The sequence below is a fragment of the Oculina patagonica genome, chromosome 5 (genome assembly GCF_052425735.1).
Source record: "Oculina patagonica isolate OP01 chromosome 5, crgOcupat, whole genome shotgun sequence".
Classification (NCBI taxonomy): Eukaryota; Metazoa; Cnidaria; class Anthozoa; order Scleractinia; family Oculinidae; genus Oculina; species Oculina patagonica.
Window position 1 is genome coordinate 1,756,985 of NC_135762.1, and position 15,476 is coordinate 1,772,460.

General features: G+C 40.8%; 1 protein-coding gene across 1 annotated transcript in view; it reads right to left on the reverse strand.

The window, feature by feature from the left end:
- Positions 1-15,476, reverse strand: part of LOC144654688 (uncharacterized) — a 30,676-nt gene that overhangs the window by 1,938 nt on the left and 13,262 nt on the right. The window contains exons 2-13 of the mRNA XM_078514899.1: positions 15,334-15,464; positions 13,766-14,525; positions 13,059-13,538; positions 12,494-12,643; positions 12,206-12,289; positions 11,069-11,296; positions 10,471-10,524; positions 10,155-10,184; positions 7,809-7,925; positions 7,014-7,208; positions 5,569-5,598; positions 156-242 (exon numbers count right to left, since the gene is read on the reverse strand). Of these exons, the coding sequence (XP_078371025.1) occupies positions 156-242; positions 5,569-5,598; positions 7,014-7,208; positions 7,809-7,925; positions 10,155-10,184; positions 10,471-10,524; positions 11,069-11,296; positions 12,206-12,289; positions 12,494-12,643; positions 13,059-13,538; positions 13,766-14,489 (2,179 nt within the window). The 5' untranslated portion in view covers positions 14,490-14,525; positions 15,334-15,464. The remainder of the gene's footprint in view (positions 1-155; positions 243-5,568; positions 5,599-7,013; positions 7,209-7,808; positions 7,926-10,154; positions 10,185-10,470; positions 10,525-11,068; positions 11,297-12,205; positions 12,290-12,493; positions 12,644-13,058; positions 13,539-13,765; positions 14,526-15,333; positions 15,465-15,476) is intronic.

A 15,476-nucleotide genomic window follows, 5' to 3' on the forward strand; every position in this document is an offset into this window, starting at 1 on the left:
AGTTCCATTCCTTTATCAGATTTGTTTTACTTTCAAATGCCGCTTGGTTTCTCTTTTTCTTTTACTGGTTAACGCTTAAATCACAATAGGCCATAGAAAGCTTCCCAAACTTTTCTTACGTTATTTTGGCTTTACAAAAAATCCCCTTAACAAACCTTTTTGTAACTTTTCCGTGAGCTCCATCAGGGTGACCTCAGTAGGTACTCTAGGTGAGTACCGTGGCGAAACTAGGGGAGGACTACCTGGAGGACTGTCTTCGCCACTGGAGTAATCTGTGGAATGACCAATAAACAGGCGTCAACAATAAAGGGACCAGTGGGCGGGTGCAGAAAATGCCCCCTTTACATCACGGGGTATAAATATGATGAGCAGAGGACCTGACTGGCAAAGCAAATAATAATACGAAGCAAAGTTCTATTCCTATATCAATATAATTAGCCTTAGTTATTTTTTTCCTTTAATTTCCGCCATGTTTCTCTTTTTCTTTTACTGGTTAACACTTAATTGACAAAGTGCCACAGAACTCGTCACATTATTTTCCTTCCCTACAGGTTATCTCCTAAACAAAACTTCTGGTAATTGTTCCCGCGTCCCCCACAGGGTGTCCGCGGTAGCTGAGTAACCTGTGGAATAACCAATAAACAGGCGTCAACCATAAGGGGACTAGTGGGACGGGGCATAAGAGCCCCACCCTTACGTTACGGAGTAACTGTCCCCACTCAAATCTATTTTGGAAACATCTGGAAAAATACTACTTTGGCCTAACAAAGCAACTTAAAGTTCTCAGCCTTTGTTGTATCGATCCATACTCTTTATTTCGACTCCTTGATAGATTCCGAGAAATGACAATAGTATCCTAAGAGATAATTCCGTGATTCGATAGATATTCCGTACTACAGAGATAGACCAATGTTCACTCTAGACTCCTTTCCGTTCTTTTTTCGATTCCTTCCTTGAGCACGTTTTTTTAACTGTCAATCACTAGACTCGACTCAGACCTCGCAGGTCAAAATCGGCCCTAGTCCCTAGCTTATTTACAACACACTCCCCCCTGATTGACGGAGTCAATCATAAGGCGAGACAAACTTTAACTATGACTCTTAAATTCAGTTCAGTGTTCAAATTGGTTCAGACAGTTCATGCAACAGTAACTGTTGGGATGTCTTCATCCCTGACCATCTGAATGTTCCATCCGCTGTTTGGCTGTACAGCTTCCGCATTAGCTGTGACTTCGTCAAGTTCATTAACTTCAAGAGGGTAGAGCTTCTGAATCGGACGTTTCAGAAGAGTCTTGTTGAGAGAATTGTCCACTGTCACCACTTCTGCTGCGCGCGCGACGTTGTCTCGTCCCCGCAATAGTTTCTCTACTTTCCCCAGTCTCCACTGCTGTCTAGGTTTCTTGTCTGCATAGATGTGAACAATATCTCCTACTTGAATGGCTCTTCTCGGCTCTCCTCCCTTAAGTTTCTGGTACTCACGGATCCCAGTCAGATATTCTTCCTTCCATCGGTTTCTGAAGTGGGCGAGGAGATTGTTCAAATATCTTTCTCGCCTGACCAACGTGTTCATAGGTGCAGTGACAACAGGGGACTGGTCTAACAGTCGACGGCCAATCACAAGATGAGAAGGAGTGAGAGGACCTTCTGATAACTCATCGTAGACATAGGTTAAGGGCCTGGAATTTAAAACTCCTTCAGTTTCAATCAAGACTGTTTCCAGTTCTTCATAACTCAACTTTGCGTTTCCAAGCACTTTCTTGAGACACCGCTTTACTAGTTTGACGCAGATTTCAAAGAAACCTCCCCACCAACTGGCTGTGGGCACATTGAATTTCCAGTCAATGTTCAGATTAAGAACAAACTTCTTCACTTTTCCATCCTTGAAGGTTTTCCCATTGTCTGAAATGAACAAGTTCGGTAATCCTCTTCTAAAGCAGAATCGCTTAAGCACTCTTAAGAACGAGGAAGCGGTGAGGTCTGGAACAAGTTCAACGTGAATAGCTCTTGTACTGGCACACGTGAAAAGAGCAATGTAACATTTGAACATCTCTCCTTTGGACTCGTAGATATTCTTTACATACAGGGGACCAGCAAAGTCCACTCCAACTTTGGAAAATGCCAGATCATCTGAAACTCGAAATGAAGGTAGAGGTGGAGCGGGTGGAGTACTGTAGGCTCTTCCTAGGATCTTCTTGCATGTGACACACTTCGAGAGTACATCCTTGACCGCTTGACGACCTTTGATAATCCAGAATTGGGCTCGGATTTCAGTAAGAGTTTCTCTAACACCATTGTGTTTCACGTTCCCATGAGCTTGCATTATCACCAACTTTGTGAAGTGCTGTTTCCTTGGTAACAGGATAGGAAATTTAGCTGAATACGGTAATGAAGAATTCTGGATCCTTCCCTTGCACCGTAGAACTCCTTGTTCATCCTTGAAGACTGCTAATTGTTCCCATGTAGAGCTAGACTTCTCCCTTTCTTCAAGTTTAGTTTGGACCTCTTTGTACCAGAGATGCTTAGCTGCATTCATGTCCTCCATGCTGATATCATGTTTTCTGTCTTCTTTCTGAGCCTTTGGAGGAATTTCAGCACAAGAGCGGTCACTCTGAGAAGTTTGCTGAGACTGCTAAATCTTTCTGGTTGAATAACTGCTGAGATGCTCTGAGAACTTTGCACTGATACTGTCATAACTCTTGAGATTTCAGATGAACTTTCTTTCTTTAATTCACTTAGAGCTTCTTCTGGGACTGCTGTTCCACTTGCTGGACAGTTGGGTAAGCTTGGCCAGTCAAACACTTCCTCCTTTAGAAATGGTGCTCCCTTCCACCAAAGTTCGCTGGATGCGATGATAGAACTCTTAGCTCCTCGTGAAGCTATGTCAGCTGGATTAAGTTCAGATGGGCAGTATCTCCAATGTTCCTTCTTCCAAAGACTTCGGATCTTCTGAACACGATTTTGCACAAACTGCTTAAACTGCTTAGACTCTCCATTGATCCACCACCACACAATTTGAGAGTCTGTCCAATTAAACACTGCATCTACCTTCACAGTGTGGACCAGTGCCTCATACACAACTGTCATCAGATTTGCTAACGTTAACGCAGCCATCAACTCCAGTCGAGGAATTGTTTCTCCATTTAAGGGGGCAACTCGGGTCTTCGAGGCTAGCAGATGTGAAGAGCAGACATTAGAGGTTGTCACCTTGATGTAAACATTTGCTCCGGCTTAGCTTTCAATCTCTTCAAGGAAGATGCGAGACGGTTTTGTGCCAACAAGTAGTTATCTGGAATAACAGGATGTTCTTCCTTAAATGGGAGAGACACTTCATAACGGACCCCGTTAAACTTCACCTTGGTCAGATAATCTCCAAGAAATTCTTCTTCTTCTTTAACTCCAAGAGTGTCATAGTCCCAGAACTTGCTCAGTTCATTTTTGAGGGAATCATTCTTTGAGACAAAATCTTCCTCGACCACCCTACACTCCGTCTTCATTACATGTGACATGTTAACACTTGAGGGACTTTGGCATGAATTTGCGACATTTACAGAACCACTCAACACATACCCCAATCTTGTGCGAATTGCAACAGGGTCATGAATCTCCCCCCGTACCACATGGTTTTGAACGACTGACCAGTAATAATCTGCTCCAATTAATATGTCCACTTCAAGTTCCTCATCCCCTTGTGAATAATCAGCTAGAGGTAAACCTTGCAGATGTGGGTAACACTGCTGTGCAACTTCAATCGTTTGGTTTGCAATAGGGCCGCAAATCAAATCAACTTCATAGGCATTAACAAACACTGTCAAATTGTCTTGACATTCCAATGCAAACTGAACAACGTCACATTTCTTCAATGATGCTTCACTATTTCCAAACGTTTTAATTAGGACTGTTTCAGTTGCAATCGGCGATAGGCCTAATTTGCTCCTTAATCGCGTGTTTATGTAAGACTTCTGAGAACAAGAATCGAGCAGGATTCTCACATTACAGGAACTTTCTCCATTAGGATTTCTGACAATCGCTCTAGCCGTTTGCAACAAAACACAGTTGTTCTTAACATCTTGAGTGAAATACAAATTTGTACTCACAGTTTGTTCCTGATTGTTGCCTCTCGCTTGTCCGGCTGGAGAAGGTTGACCTGGATATTCTTGGACGTTGCACAATGCTAAATGATGTTTCCCGCCACAACGGTAACATCGAGCCTGACAATCACGACTCAAATGACCACTCCTCAGACAACCAAAACATTTCCCTTTTCGACGGAGAATTTTCTTTCTTGCTTCGGGGTCGGTTACAACAGCACATCTGGTTGTAGGATGTGGTCCATTACAGAAAGTACACCACGTATCCTTGTTTAGCGGCGGTCCTTCGTTGCTTGAAAATAGAGTTGACGATGTGGGGGGTCTTCTGTTTTGACCAGGACGAAATCCAAGTCCAAACCCATGTTTTTCCTTTGACCTTTCTTGTTCGGTCACCGGTCCCAAAGCACACCTCTCGCGAATTCGTAATTCTTCTGTGAACGACTTCATGATAGTATCAAGGTCCCATTCATCGGATGCCTCTCGACTCAGGATAAGACGGAATTCTTGCGGAATCTTTCCCATAATTACAGGCGTCAAGAATGTTCCATATGTTTCGGTTGGAACGCCGATTCCTTGAAGGCTTCTAACTGCTGCCTCTGTTCTGTCCAAAAGTTGCCGCAATTGCTTTAGATCGTTTCCATCGTTTACCCTTGAAAGTTGCATCAACAATTCGATATGCTTCGAAATGATGACTTGTTTGCTTCCGAAGCGCTTGTTCAACAACTCAACCGCATGGCTGTAATTCGAGCTTGTCAGCGTTAATCCAGAAATTGTTTGAGCTGCGGGACCTTCTAGGAGTGATTTCAGATACTGAAACTTGTCCACATCATTCAAGCTGGTGTTTTTGTCAATAGCCGATTCAAACGATTCCCAGAAGGGATGCCAGTAGATAGGATTGCCGGAAAATTTCTTCAACTCGAGTTTAGGCAGCTTTGCATGAGTCGCAATGTTTGTTGACCCGCTTGAATATGTGTCCCTGCCAACTATTGTCAGAAACGCTCTCAACATAAAATTCTGGATGATTATTCAAGTGCCTAATACCAGCAGCACGAATTTGAAAATGCAACTCTGCAGTTTCTTACAGTTGGTGTGAAACTGACCTAACAAAACAGTCTCCACTCCCACCAACATCATAAGGCATTAAACTTATTAATGAAAGTCTCTCATTAAGAGATACCCAAGGCAAATTACAACTTTCATTTGCAGGAAGCATACCTCCTTTTAAATTTGAACTTTGGAAAATATGACCAAAAGCGCTATTGTGACTGTAGTCAGACTTTGTTTGAAGCATGTCAATTGATAACTCTTTCTGTTTACCAGTGCAATACTTGTATCTTTTTTTCTCTTTCTGTTTGTTTATGAAAAAAACATATTTACTGTAAAAATGTTCAGAGTTACACAAAATAAACCATTTCTTGTAATTGCTACAAAAATTTCTAATAAGTGAGGAGCTTGGGAAATTATGTTTAGGGGAGGACTACCTGGAGGACTGTCTTCGTCACTGGAGGAATCTGTGGAATTACACAAAAAACAGGCGTCAACAATAAAGGGACCAGTGGGCGGGTGCAGAAAATGCCCCCCTTTACATCACGGGGTATAAATATGATGAGCAGAGGACCTGACTGGCAAAGCAAATAATAATACGAAGCAAAGTTCTATTCCTATATCAATATAATTGGCCTTATTTATTTTTTCCCTTTAATTTCCGCTTTGTTTCTCTTTTTCTTTTACTGGTTAACACTTAATTGACAAAGTGCCACAGAACTCGTCACCCGCTTCCCCCACAGGGTTCCCGCGGCAGCTGAGTAACCCGTGGAATAAGCAATAAACAGGCGTCAACCATAAGAGGACTAGTGGGACGGGGCATAAGAGCCCTACCCTTACGTTACGGAGTGACTGTCCCCACTCAAATCTATTTTGAAAACATCTGGAAAAATACTACTTTGACCTAACAAAACAACTTAAAGTTCTCAGCCTTCAAGAAATCATTATAGGTATTACAGCATCATCATGCCTCTTACTAAACTATCTTATTTTAATCGGTAAAGTTTATATTTGGGATTGCAGGAGGAAATGTGTACGGCCGTAAATATCAGACAGGAAAATACATCGCGACCAAAAATAACGAATTAGAAGTATTTTATAAGAAATGGACGAGAAATTTTCCAATCTTAGTTTAACTTATCCCCTTTTTCATTTGTTTTCTCATTTTCATTACTTTTTTGTATACATGTAACTTGATGTAAAATAGTAAAAGAGAGCATCTGTAATTATATTATTGTTTAAGTAAATATTATTGTAAGTAATTATATTGTTAAGTAATTAAGAACATATTAATTGCCAAAACAGCAATTGCGCGGCTGTTTTAGGCTACCAAAAATTTGTAACCATTTGTAATTGTATGTTTTGTACTTTGTGTTGTGGATGAATAAAAAAAAAAAAGAGTATAAATATGATGAGTAGAGGAGCTAGGACCCCAATGGCACGATCGACCCACCGGCGTATGGGTATGCTCTGCTTGTGATCCCGACCATAAATAGTCAAGCAGAACAGGCTCGTTACTGAGCTGGGTAACCGCAACTGGTCTAGGTGACGGCTACTCAAAACTCTTACCGGAACGAGATGTGGAATAATCTCGCACTATTGGTGTCTTCACATCACGTTGAATTGCTGATGATAATGATCTATCCCGAGGAGCATCCACAAAAGAGTATATGAAACTAGCAAAGCTTTACTGAAGGTATGAAGGGTGCATTTTGGCTGGCCTTATTAGAAATGATCTCAAATTTAGTTTTACAAGGCATCCTAAATTACAGTTGAGTTCAAATAAGAAAGAAAATTTCTGTCCCAACTTTAAAGCACATTCAGCCACGTCACATGTTATTACATAAATGTTGTTCCAATTATAAAAAAAAAATCAACATACCGAGCCAATCGGGGCGTTTACCATAGTAAGCCACAGTTTGGTGTTTCTCGGGTTTCTTTCTGATCGAACGAACTTCATCCTTTACCTGCTTCAGTTCGACTGACACTCTCTCATGTCTCTTCTCCAGCTCGATAATTTTGCTCTCAAGCTGGACCATTTTGCTTGACTCTTTCCGTTGCTGATCTTCCTTTTTGCCTTGAAATCACAAAAACGAAATTGAAGGAAACCTCAAAATAATAGTTGTGTAATGTAGAAAAACAACAAAGAAGTAATCAAAACCCGAAAATTACCAAGGATGGCCGTTTGTCTGACGAAGATTAAGACGGATTACGACTGACAAACTTGAAAAAACTGGGACAAGATGAGTTGTCAGTGACTGAGCTCCTAGGCAGTGGCCCAGAGGCTAAGGCGTGTGAAGTATTGAGCGTATTTTGTCTCCAACCAATCATGATCTAGCGATTTCCGGACGACATCGTTCTTTAAAGTGTTTTACATTGTACTCGCCACTATTGGACACGCAATGTACAAGTATGTCATTTTCTAGGCAAATTCCAAGGGATTTTCACCCCTCGTCATCCCATTCTTGCCCTAACCCCCACAGTGATGATTTTTCACAGTCACTCGTATTTTTTCAGTTTGCCTTACCTTGTAACGCTTTTTCAATAGCTTAACTAGTGTGCAGTTTGACTCAAGTAATGAGGTTACTGGTTAACCGTTAAATCACAAAAGGCCACAGAAAGTCTCGCATATTATGCTTACGTTATTTTGGCTTTACAAGAAGTCCCCTTAACAAACCTTCTCCTAACTGGAACGTCTCTGTATACTCCTCAGTTGGGTCAAACAGTGGCGAAACTAGGGAAGAAATAGGCTGACTGTATGGCAGACTGGAGTAATCTGTGGAATATGTCATTTCTGACGTATGAATGAATGAATTAGACAGAACTTACTATTCTGACGGCACGATTGAATGGTTCGCGGGTTGTTATGGGATGTCTAGGTATATTTATACCATAACCGAGAGAATTCTCGCGCGCTGATTGGTCCAAAGTTATGGTCGATGAGAGTATAGACCATATAAAAAGTGACGTCAGATCACGCCACGCACACGCGCGGGCTAAAAGATGTGTAAGTTTGGTCTCCATGAATAAAAGCAAATTTCATTGTGTTTTGTTTGAATCAAGTGCGAATAAGGGTATTTGTTTTCGGAATTCAGGATTGGACTTCAACTTAGGTGATCTATCGAGAAGAAAATTGACCAGGATTTTGAATTTTTGGTCTAAGTGAGAAGAACGGTGTGCTAGCGAACCGGCAGGAGACTGTCGATGTTCAGTGAACGAGCGCTAACAAGATCTTCAGAAAGAAAAATAATCTTGCTCGCTTCAAGCGATAGGCACACACTCAACGAGAGAGGAAAAGGTAATTAAAATTGTTATTCTTTGAATTCTTGTTCATCTTCTTTTGTATCATTGTCGTTTTTACGTGTCGGACCGGAATCTTTACGTCCCACCGGCAAAGTTTCTTTACGCTCACTCAGGCATCGCTTTTGATAAATACTTGTTCGAGTTTGTTATGGTATAAAACAAATCGACCACATTTTTCCATGATCTACACTCTTTTATACCATAACCGAGAGAATTCTCGCGCGCTGATTGGTCCAAAGTTATGGTCGATGAGAGTATAGACCATGAAAGTGACGTCAGATCACGCCACGCACACGCGCGGGCTAAAAGATGTGTGAGTTTGGTCTCCATGAATGAAAGCGAATTTCATCGTGTTTTGTTTGAATCAAGTACGCATTTGTTTTCGGAATTCAGGATTGGACTTCTACTTAGGTGATCTGTCGAAAGAAAATTGACAAGGGTTTTGAATTTTTGGTCTAACTGAGAAGAAGGGTGCTAGCGAACCGGCAGGGGACTGTCGATGTTTAGTGAACGAGCTCTAACAAGATCTTTAGAAAGAAAAATCATCTTGCTCGCATCAAGCGATAGGCACACACTCAACGAGAGAATAAAAGGTAATTAAAATTGTTATTCTTTGAATTCTTGTTTATCTTCTTTCGTATCATTGTCGTTTTTACGTGTCGGACCGGAATCTTTACGTCCAACCGGCAAAATTTCTTCACGGTCAGGCATTGCTTTTGATAAATACTTGTTCGAGTTTTGTTATGGTATAAAACAAATCGACCACATTTTTCCATGGTCTACACTCTTATAGACCATAGAAATGACTCCATAAAATGTTTAAAACTTTGCAGTGAAACCACTCGGCTAACGCCTCGTGGTTCCACTTGAGTTTTGAACAATTTCTGACGTCATTTCTATGGTCTATAAGAGTGTAGACCATGGAAAAATGTGGTCGATTTGTTAAATAGACCATAGAAATGACGCCATAAAATGTCCAAAACTTCGCAGTGAAACCACTCGGCTGATGCCTCGTGGTTCCACTTAAGTTTTGAACATTTTCTGACGTCATTTCTATGGTCTATAAGAGTGTAGACCATGGAAAAATGTGGTCGATTTGTTAAATAGGTTTTGGCGGGAGATTTAGGTCATTCTACGTCGTCAGTCCTCGTCTTCGCTTGCTTTTCTTTTTTCTTTAAAGTGTTGTTTGTTCAGATTTTGTAAGAAGTCTATTGAAAAATGCTTTAGATTATTTAGTGCCCTTTCCTCGGGGTCTCGTGCTGCTGCATTAGATGAGGAATACGTTTTCCACTTATTCTGGCGTAGCACACACCTTTATACTCTTAAAACGAACTGTTGTTTTTTGCTAAATTTTAGATTGTAATCAGGATGCATTTTGCATCAGATGACCGTATTAGGATACATTTTGCATCAGATGGCTGACTGACGCATCCCCAATAAACTCTTCACATTGAATGTCTCGTGTTAGTGTAGTCAGAATAACCAATAAACAGGCGTCAACCATAAAGTAGCCAGCGTAGCTTGGCGTTCTAGTCAATCGGGGAGAGCAACCGCCGTCGCTTTACTCGCGCGCGCGATTTCTCGCTCTCCCCGACTGACTAGAACGCCAAGCTACGCTGGCTACTTTATGGTTGACGCCTGTTTATTGGTTATTCTGACTACACTAACACGAGACATTCAATGTGAAGAGTTTATTGAGGATGCGTCAGGGGAGGACTACCTGCAGGACTGTCTTTGTCACTGGAGTAATCTGTGGAATTACACAAAAAACATGCGTCAACCATAAAGGGACCAGTGGGCGGGTGAAGAAAATGCCTCCCTTTACATCACGGGGTATAAGTATGATGAGCAGAGGTCCTGAGGCAAAGCAAATAATAATCGAAGCAAAGATCTATTCCTTTATCAATTGGTCTTACATGCCGCTATGTTTCTCTTTTTGTTTTACTGGTTAACGCGTAATTGACAAAGTGTCACATAACTCGTCACATTATTTTTCTTAAGTTGTTTTGGCTCTACAAGTTATCTCATAAACAAACCTGTTGGTAATTGTTCCCAGGTTTCCCACGGGGTGCCCGCGGGAGATAAGGGACCTGTGGAAAAACCAATAAACAGGCGTCAACCATAAGGGGACTAGTGAGAGGGGGAATAAGAGGCCTACCCTTACGTTACGGAGTATAAATATGATGAGTGGAGGAGCTGGGACCCCGATGGTACAACCCACTACCGTATGGGTATGCTTTGCTTCTTTGCAACCCCAATCCCAACTATGGGTTAAATAGTCAGGCAGACCAGACTTGTCAGCCTCGTGAAGGGAACAGGTCTAGGAGATGAAGCTCCAAACTCTTACTACCGGAACGAACTCATTGCAAAATCTCGCACTATATTGGTGTCTTCACATCACGTTGAATTGCTGATGATAATGATCTATCCCGAGGTGCACTGACAAAAGAGTGTCTGAAACTAACAAAGCTTTAACGAAGGTACAAAGGGTGCATTTTGGTTGCCCTAATTAAAAATGATCCCACATTCGGAAAAAGCAATACAGTCCCAACTTTAAAACACATATAACCACGTCCTGGTCACGTCACATATAATTTAATTAAGGTTGTTTCAATTAATAAAATATTAACATACTTGATCCACGGGCCGGCAGCATGAGTTTTTCTGCGAAACTGCGTTGACCGAAAGGTTCGCCATGGTATTCGCTAGTTTGGTATTTCTCGGGTTGCTTTCTGGTCAAACGAACTTCATCTTTTAACTGCCTGAGCTCGACTGACAAACTCGACTCCAGCTCGATTATTTTTCTCTCAAGCTGGACCATTTTTCTCGACTCTTTTCGTTGACGCTGATCCTCCCATTTGCCTTGAAATCACAAAAACAATAAATCATATGAGAAAAAAAGCATTTAAGTACCCGTTCATTGCTTATATGCGGGGAATGTGGAAATTGTCATGTGCAAAATTAAAAGAAACCATTATGACAATACAACATCACAATGTATTTTATGACAAGGCCTCTGTAAAGGCAGCGGCCCATGCCATAGACTAAAGCGTGTGAGGTATTGAGCGTATTTTGTCTCCAACCAATCATGATCTAGCGATTTCCGGACGACATCGTTCTTTAAAGTGCTTTACTTGTACTCGCCCCTTTTTGACACGCACCATCGCATTGTTCACAATCCCTTGGTTCTCAATGATTTTTTTTAACTTTGAAGTTCAGCAGCATAACATTGGCCAGCTTGGATCAGACCCTCTGCGGTGTCAAAAGCACCCGTTTGTAACAGACCTGCCGGTTACAAGCCTTTGCCAGGGCAAAGGTGTGCAGTTTGACTCACTTAATTATTTTACCTATAGTCTGAAGTAAAGGGCGTTTACAAAAATACGTTAGCGGACTAGCAAGATTTTTGTTTGGAGATGGTAGCACTAAATACTCTGTAAAGTGAAGAAATGATCCTCGCAGTGAAATGCAATTAAGGAAATTGCCAAGGAAGAAGCTTCTTCCTTGGCAATTTCCTTAATTGCATTTCACTGCGAGGATCATTTCTTCACTTTACATCTCATCCGCAGTTCACATTATATGAATTACTTCATATTCTTTACGGCATACTAAGTATTCTGTTTCTAGCCATTGTACAAGTATGTCATTTTCTAGACAAAGTATTAGTGAGCAGCCAAATTCCAAAGGATTTTCACCCCTCGTCATCCCATTCTTCTCCTACCCCCCACAGTGATGATTTTTCACAGTCACTCGCATTTTGTCAGCTTGCCTTACCTTGTAACGCTTTTTCAATAGCTTCAACTCTAATCCTCAGCTCATTGTTCTCCTTCTCAAGTTTTGATATCTTCTGCAAGTAATCTTATTTGTGAAAGAAAAAATTAAAACTGAAATACGTTCATAGGTCAATATTAACAAAGATTTTACTTTCATTTATAGCTACTTATCCAGCTGATGGCCATGATCGTGGCTGTACCAAGATGCAATCCACTGAATCGACAACTGCAGGTACTTTCACTCATACTCGAACATTAAAGGCATCATTTGAAAGTAATATTTTGTTACCTTGACCGCTGTCTGAGTCATGCACTTGAGCACTTGGATTAGGCTTCTTTGCGGAGACATCAACAATATCCTTTTCTTTCGGCGTGGTATGTTCTCCAGGAACCGATTCTGAAAACGTATTTTGTGCTTCAACTTGGCTTTCGCTTCTGTCTGTATCTGTAAATGATAAACAGGAAGAGGCTATGGACGACAAATGTTTGACTTCAGAAAATCATCCTCTTATAGATTATTCACTTAGTCACTTAGAACTACTACTAAAATAACTATCTCGTTTTTAGCCTAAATTAGCACTTTACTCACAAGTAATCTTTTGGCATATTCGTTGCCCGTTTCGTTTTATGGCCTCTTTAAAGCGAAACAGCATTTTTCCTTGATAGATGCGACCCGAGGCCATAGCTTTATAATCTCAGAAAATTTCTACTAAAACCATTTCCCATTAAAATTTATTTTTCTTATAAAATAAGCCTGGATAATTAATGTGACAACTAATGTGGAGGAATAATTCCACCACCGACGACTGGCTAAAAAGTACGGGCAAAACCTTATAATTGGATTATATACTCACCTGAAAGATTTTCCATAAAGATCTGTTTGCCTTTCATATACTCCTCCTCAGAAATGAAAGATTTCAGCTTCACGTCAGTAAGGCCAAGCTTCTCCAAAACTTGTGGTGTTATCAACAGTTTTTGAACCATCTCACCAAGATGGCCACTACGGTAATCTTCCCACAGTGCTTCAAGGATCTGCAATGAGCTACATTCAACTGTAATTAATAAACTTCCCGGTGCAATGCTTCGAACGATGACGTTAAGCGTTCGTAAGTATTCAAAAACTCTGTCGACGTATTTCTTTATAACATTCCAGACTTCACTCTCTGTAGGAGGATTCTGGTGATGCTCACCCTCTGTCCCTACTTCTTGTGGCTGCTCTGGCGATATAGGCACGGTGCACGTCATGTCTGACTCGACCACCCTCGGTGAATGGCTGAAGCTGATTGGAACATCACCTTGTGAAATGCTGTCAATATGGATGTGGATATGCAGCTCTGTATGAGAATAACGAAACAATTTTCTTGACGTAAGCGAAATTCAGAAAACTTAACGTATCATACAGGGTTTGTTACTAGAAAGGATAAAAAGAGTTTCCAGTGTTAAATTGATAGTTGTAACAGGAAGAAAACATATTTGTATTATGTCGACCAGGGATTTTGTGGTTAGCGTTCGTTCAGGAATTATTCTTGATTATTTATAAAAGAAAACGTTCGAAACTAACCTCTGTTTTTTGTCAATTGCTTCACGTCTTTTCGCAGGGCTTGGACTTCTTCTTGAAGTTTTTCCTGGCCCTCAATCTGTCGCTCCACCGCTTCTATTACTTCATAGTCTTTCTTGTACCAAGAGTCTAGTTCTTCAGCATACCGCTCTGCTTCCGGCGTCAAAGGATCGTGTAAAAATTTTCCAATGGCCGTCTTCCACTCGTTTTTCTTTGCAGGACTTATGGTTCCGGCGATTCTTATCAGGGTCTCACTGATTTCTTTCCAAAGACGAACAAACTCGGTGTCAGATATTTCCATGGTCTTTTTGTGGCCATAAACCTCATTGCGATAATATTTGATTCGCACTAAATCTGCCTCACGACTGTGGTCTGAGCTGTTTGGTAAATCGTCCCATCCCCTGGGACCGGGAGGAGGGGTGAGGTTACATATTGTCCTTAATAACCTGAAGATTAATGTGATGTCAAAATCAGTGGACTTGCCGTACACCCCTGTGGATGGGTACAGCTTATCCCACTCTGGTTTGGTTGTTCTTGCCTTTTTCAAAGCTGCCTCTGTTGCTGGATCACTCAGCTTTGAAGGAAGATTAGCTGGTGAGATAATGGAATCAAATGTCTCTCTTAAAAGCCTCAGTCCTCCACACACCAGAAGTCGTGTTAACCGCTGAAAACTTGCTTTGGGAGTGGTTGAACGCAAAGTTTCTTCTGCATCTGTGGAGGACGCCATGTTACGGCTAATCAGCAGCTTGATGCAAGTTTAATTCTAAAATTTAAGCAGGAAATTCATTTTAGGTTTTTCGAAGGTTTTTCTCAGTAATTGTTTAAAGAAACTAATTAAGGTCAAGGAGCTGTAGCTGTTATCAAAACGGAATTCAAAGAAGTCGAGATTTCACAAATTCCATGTTTTTTGGCAATCTTTGTCCCCGTCCTTACAAGTTAGTAGACTATTTATCAACAAGAAAACAAGCTAACATTACAATTTTAAAGTTATTTATCCATTGATCGGTTAATGAAACTTGTAGAACACGCTTTATGGCAATCAGAGATATTATTGACAGCTATTTTTTTCAACGAGTTTATGTTTTCACTACCGTACATAATATATTTTTGGGTCACGACATATTAAAATTCAGTAATATGCCTAGCTTATAGTTTATTCAGTGCAAGAGGAGTTTTAAAAGACTGGCTTGATCTACTAGATTTTCAGTGGAACTCCGTTAATCCAATCCTCGTTACTGGGTAAAATGAATGCGTACGGCTTGGGCCAAAGGAAAGTGGCCTTGATAAGGAGACGGCCGTAAGGCGGACTTCTAGTGCACTTTGAATCAAATAGCGTGACCTATTGTTGCCGCTTCGATAATACATGCGCAAGTTATAATTACTCGTACATGTACGTCTGAAATATGTTTATGCAAAATGGATGTTTTTATCTTTAGCAATAACATAATTGAAACAGCTTGAAACAGAAGTTTTTTCACTAAATGATAATAAAACGTTTGCGAAGCGTGAGCATTTAAGATACATATGCATGTCTAATAATACTTTTACAGACTTTCATGTCTGATGATTACCTTATTCTTTGGAGCGTAACAGTGTTTGTGAATATTCTAGTCTTTCATCAACAGATTACGTTTTGACTCTTCTGGATCTAGAGATCTTCGTTCCTGTGTGCAAGTTCTTGAAGCTTGAGTCGAGTTATCACCTGCATAATTAG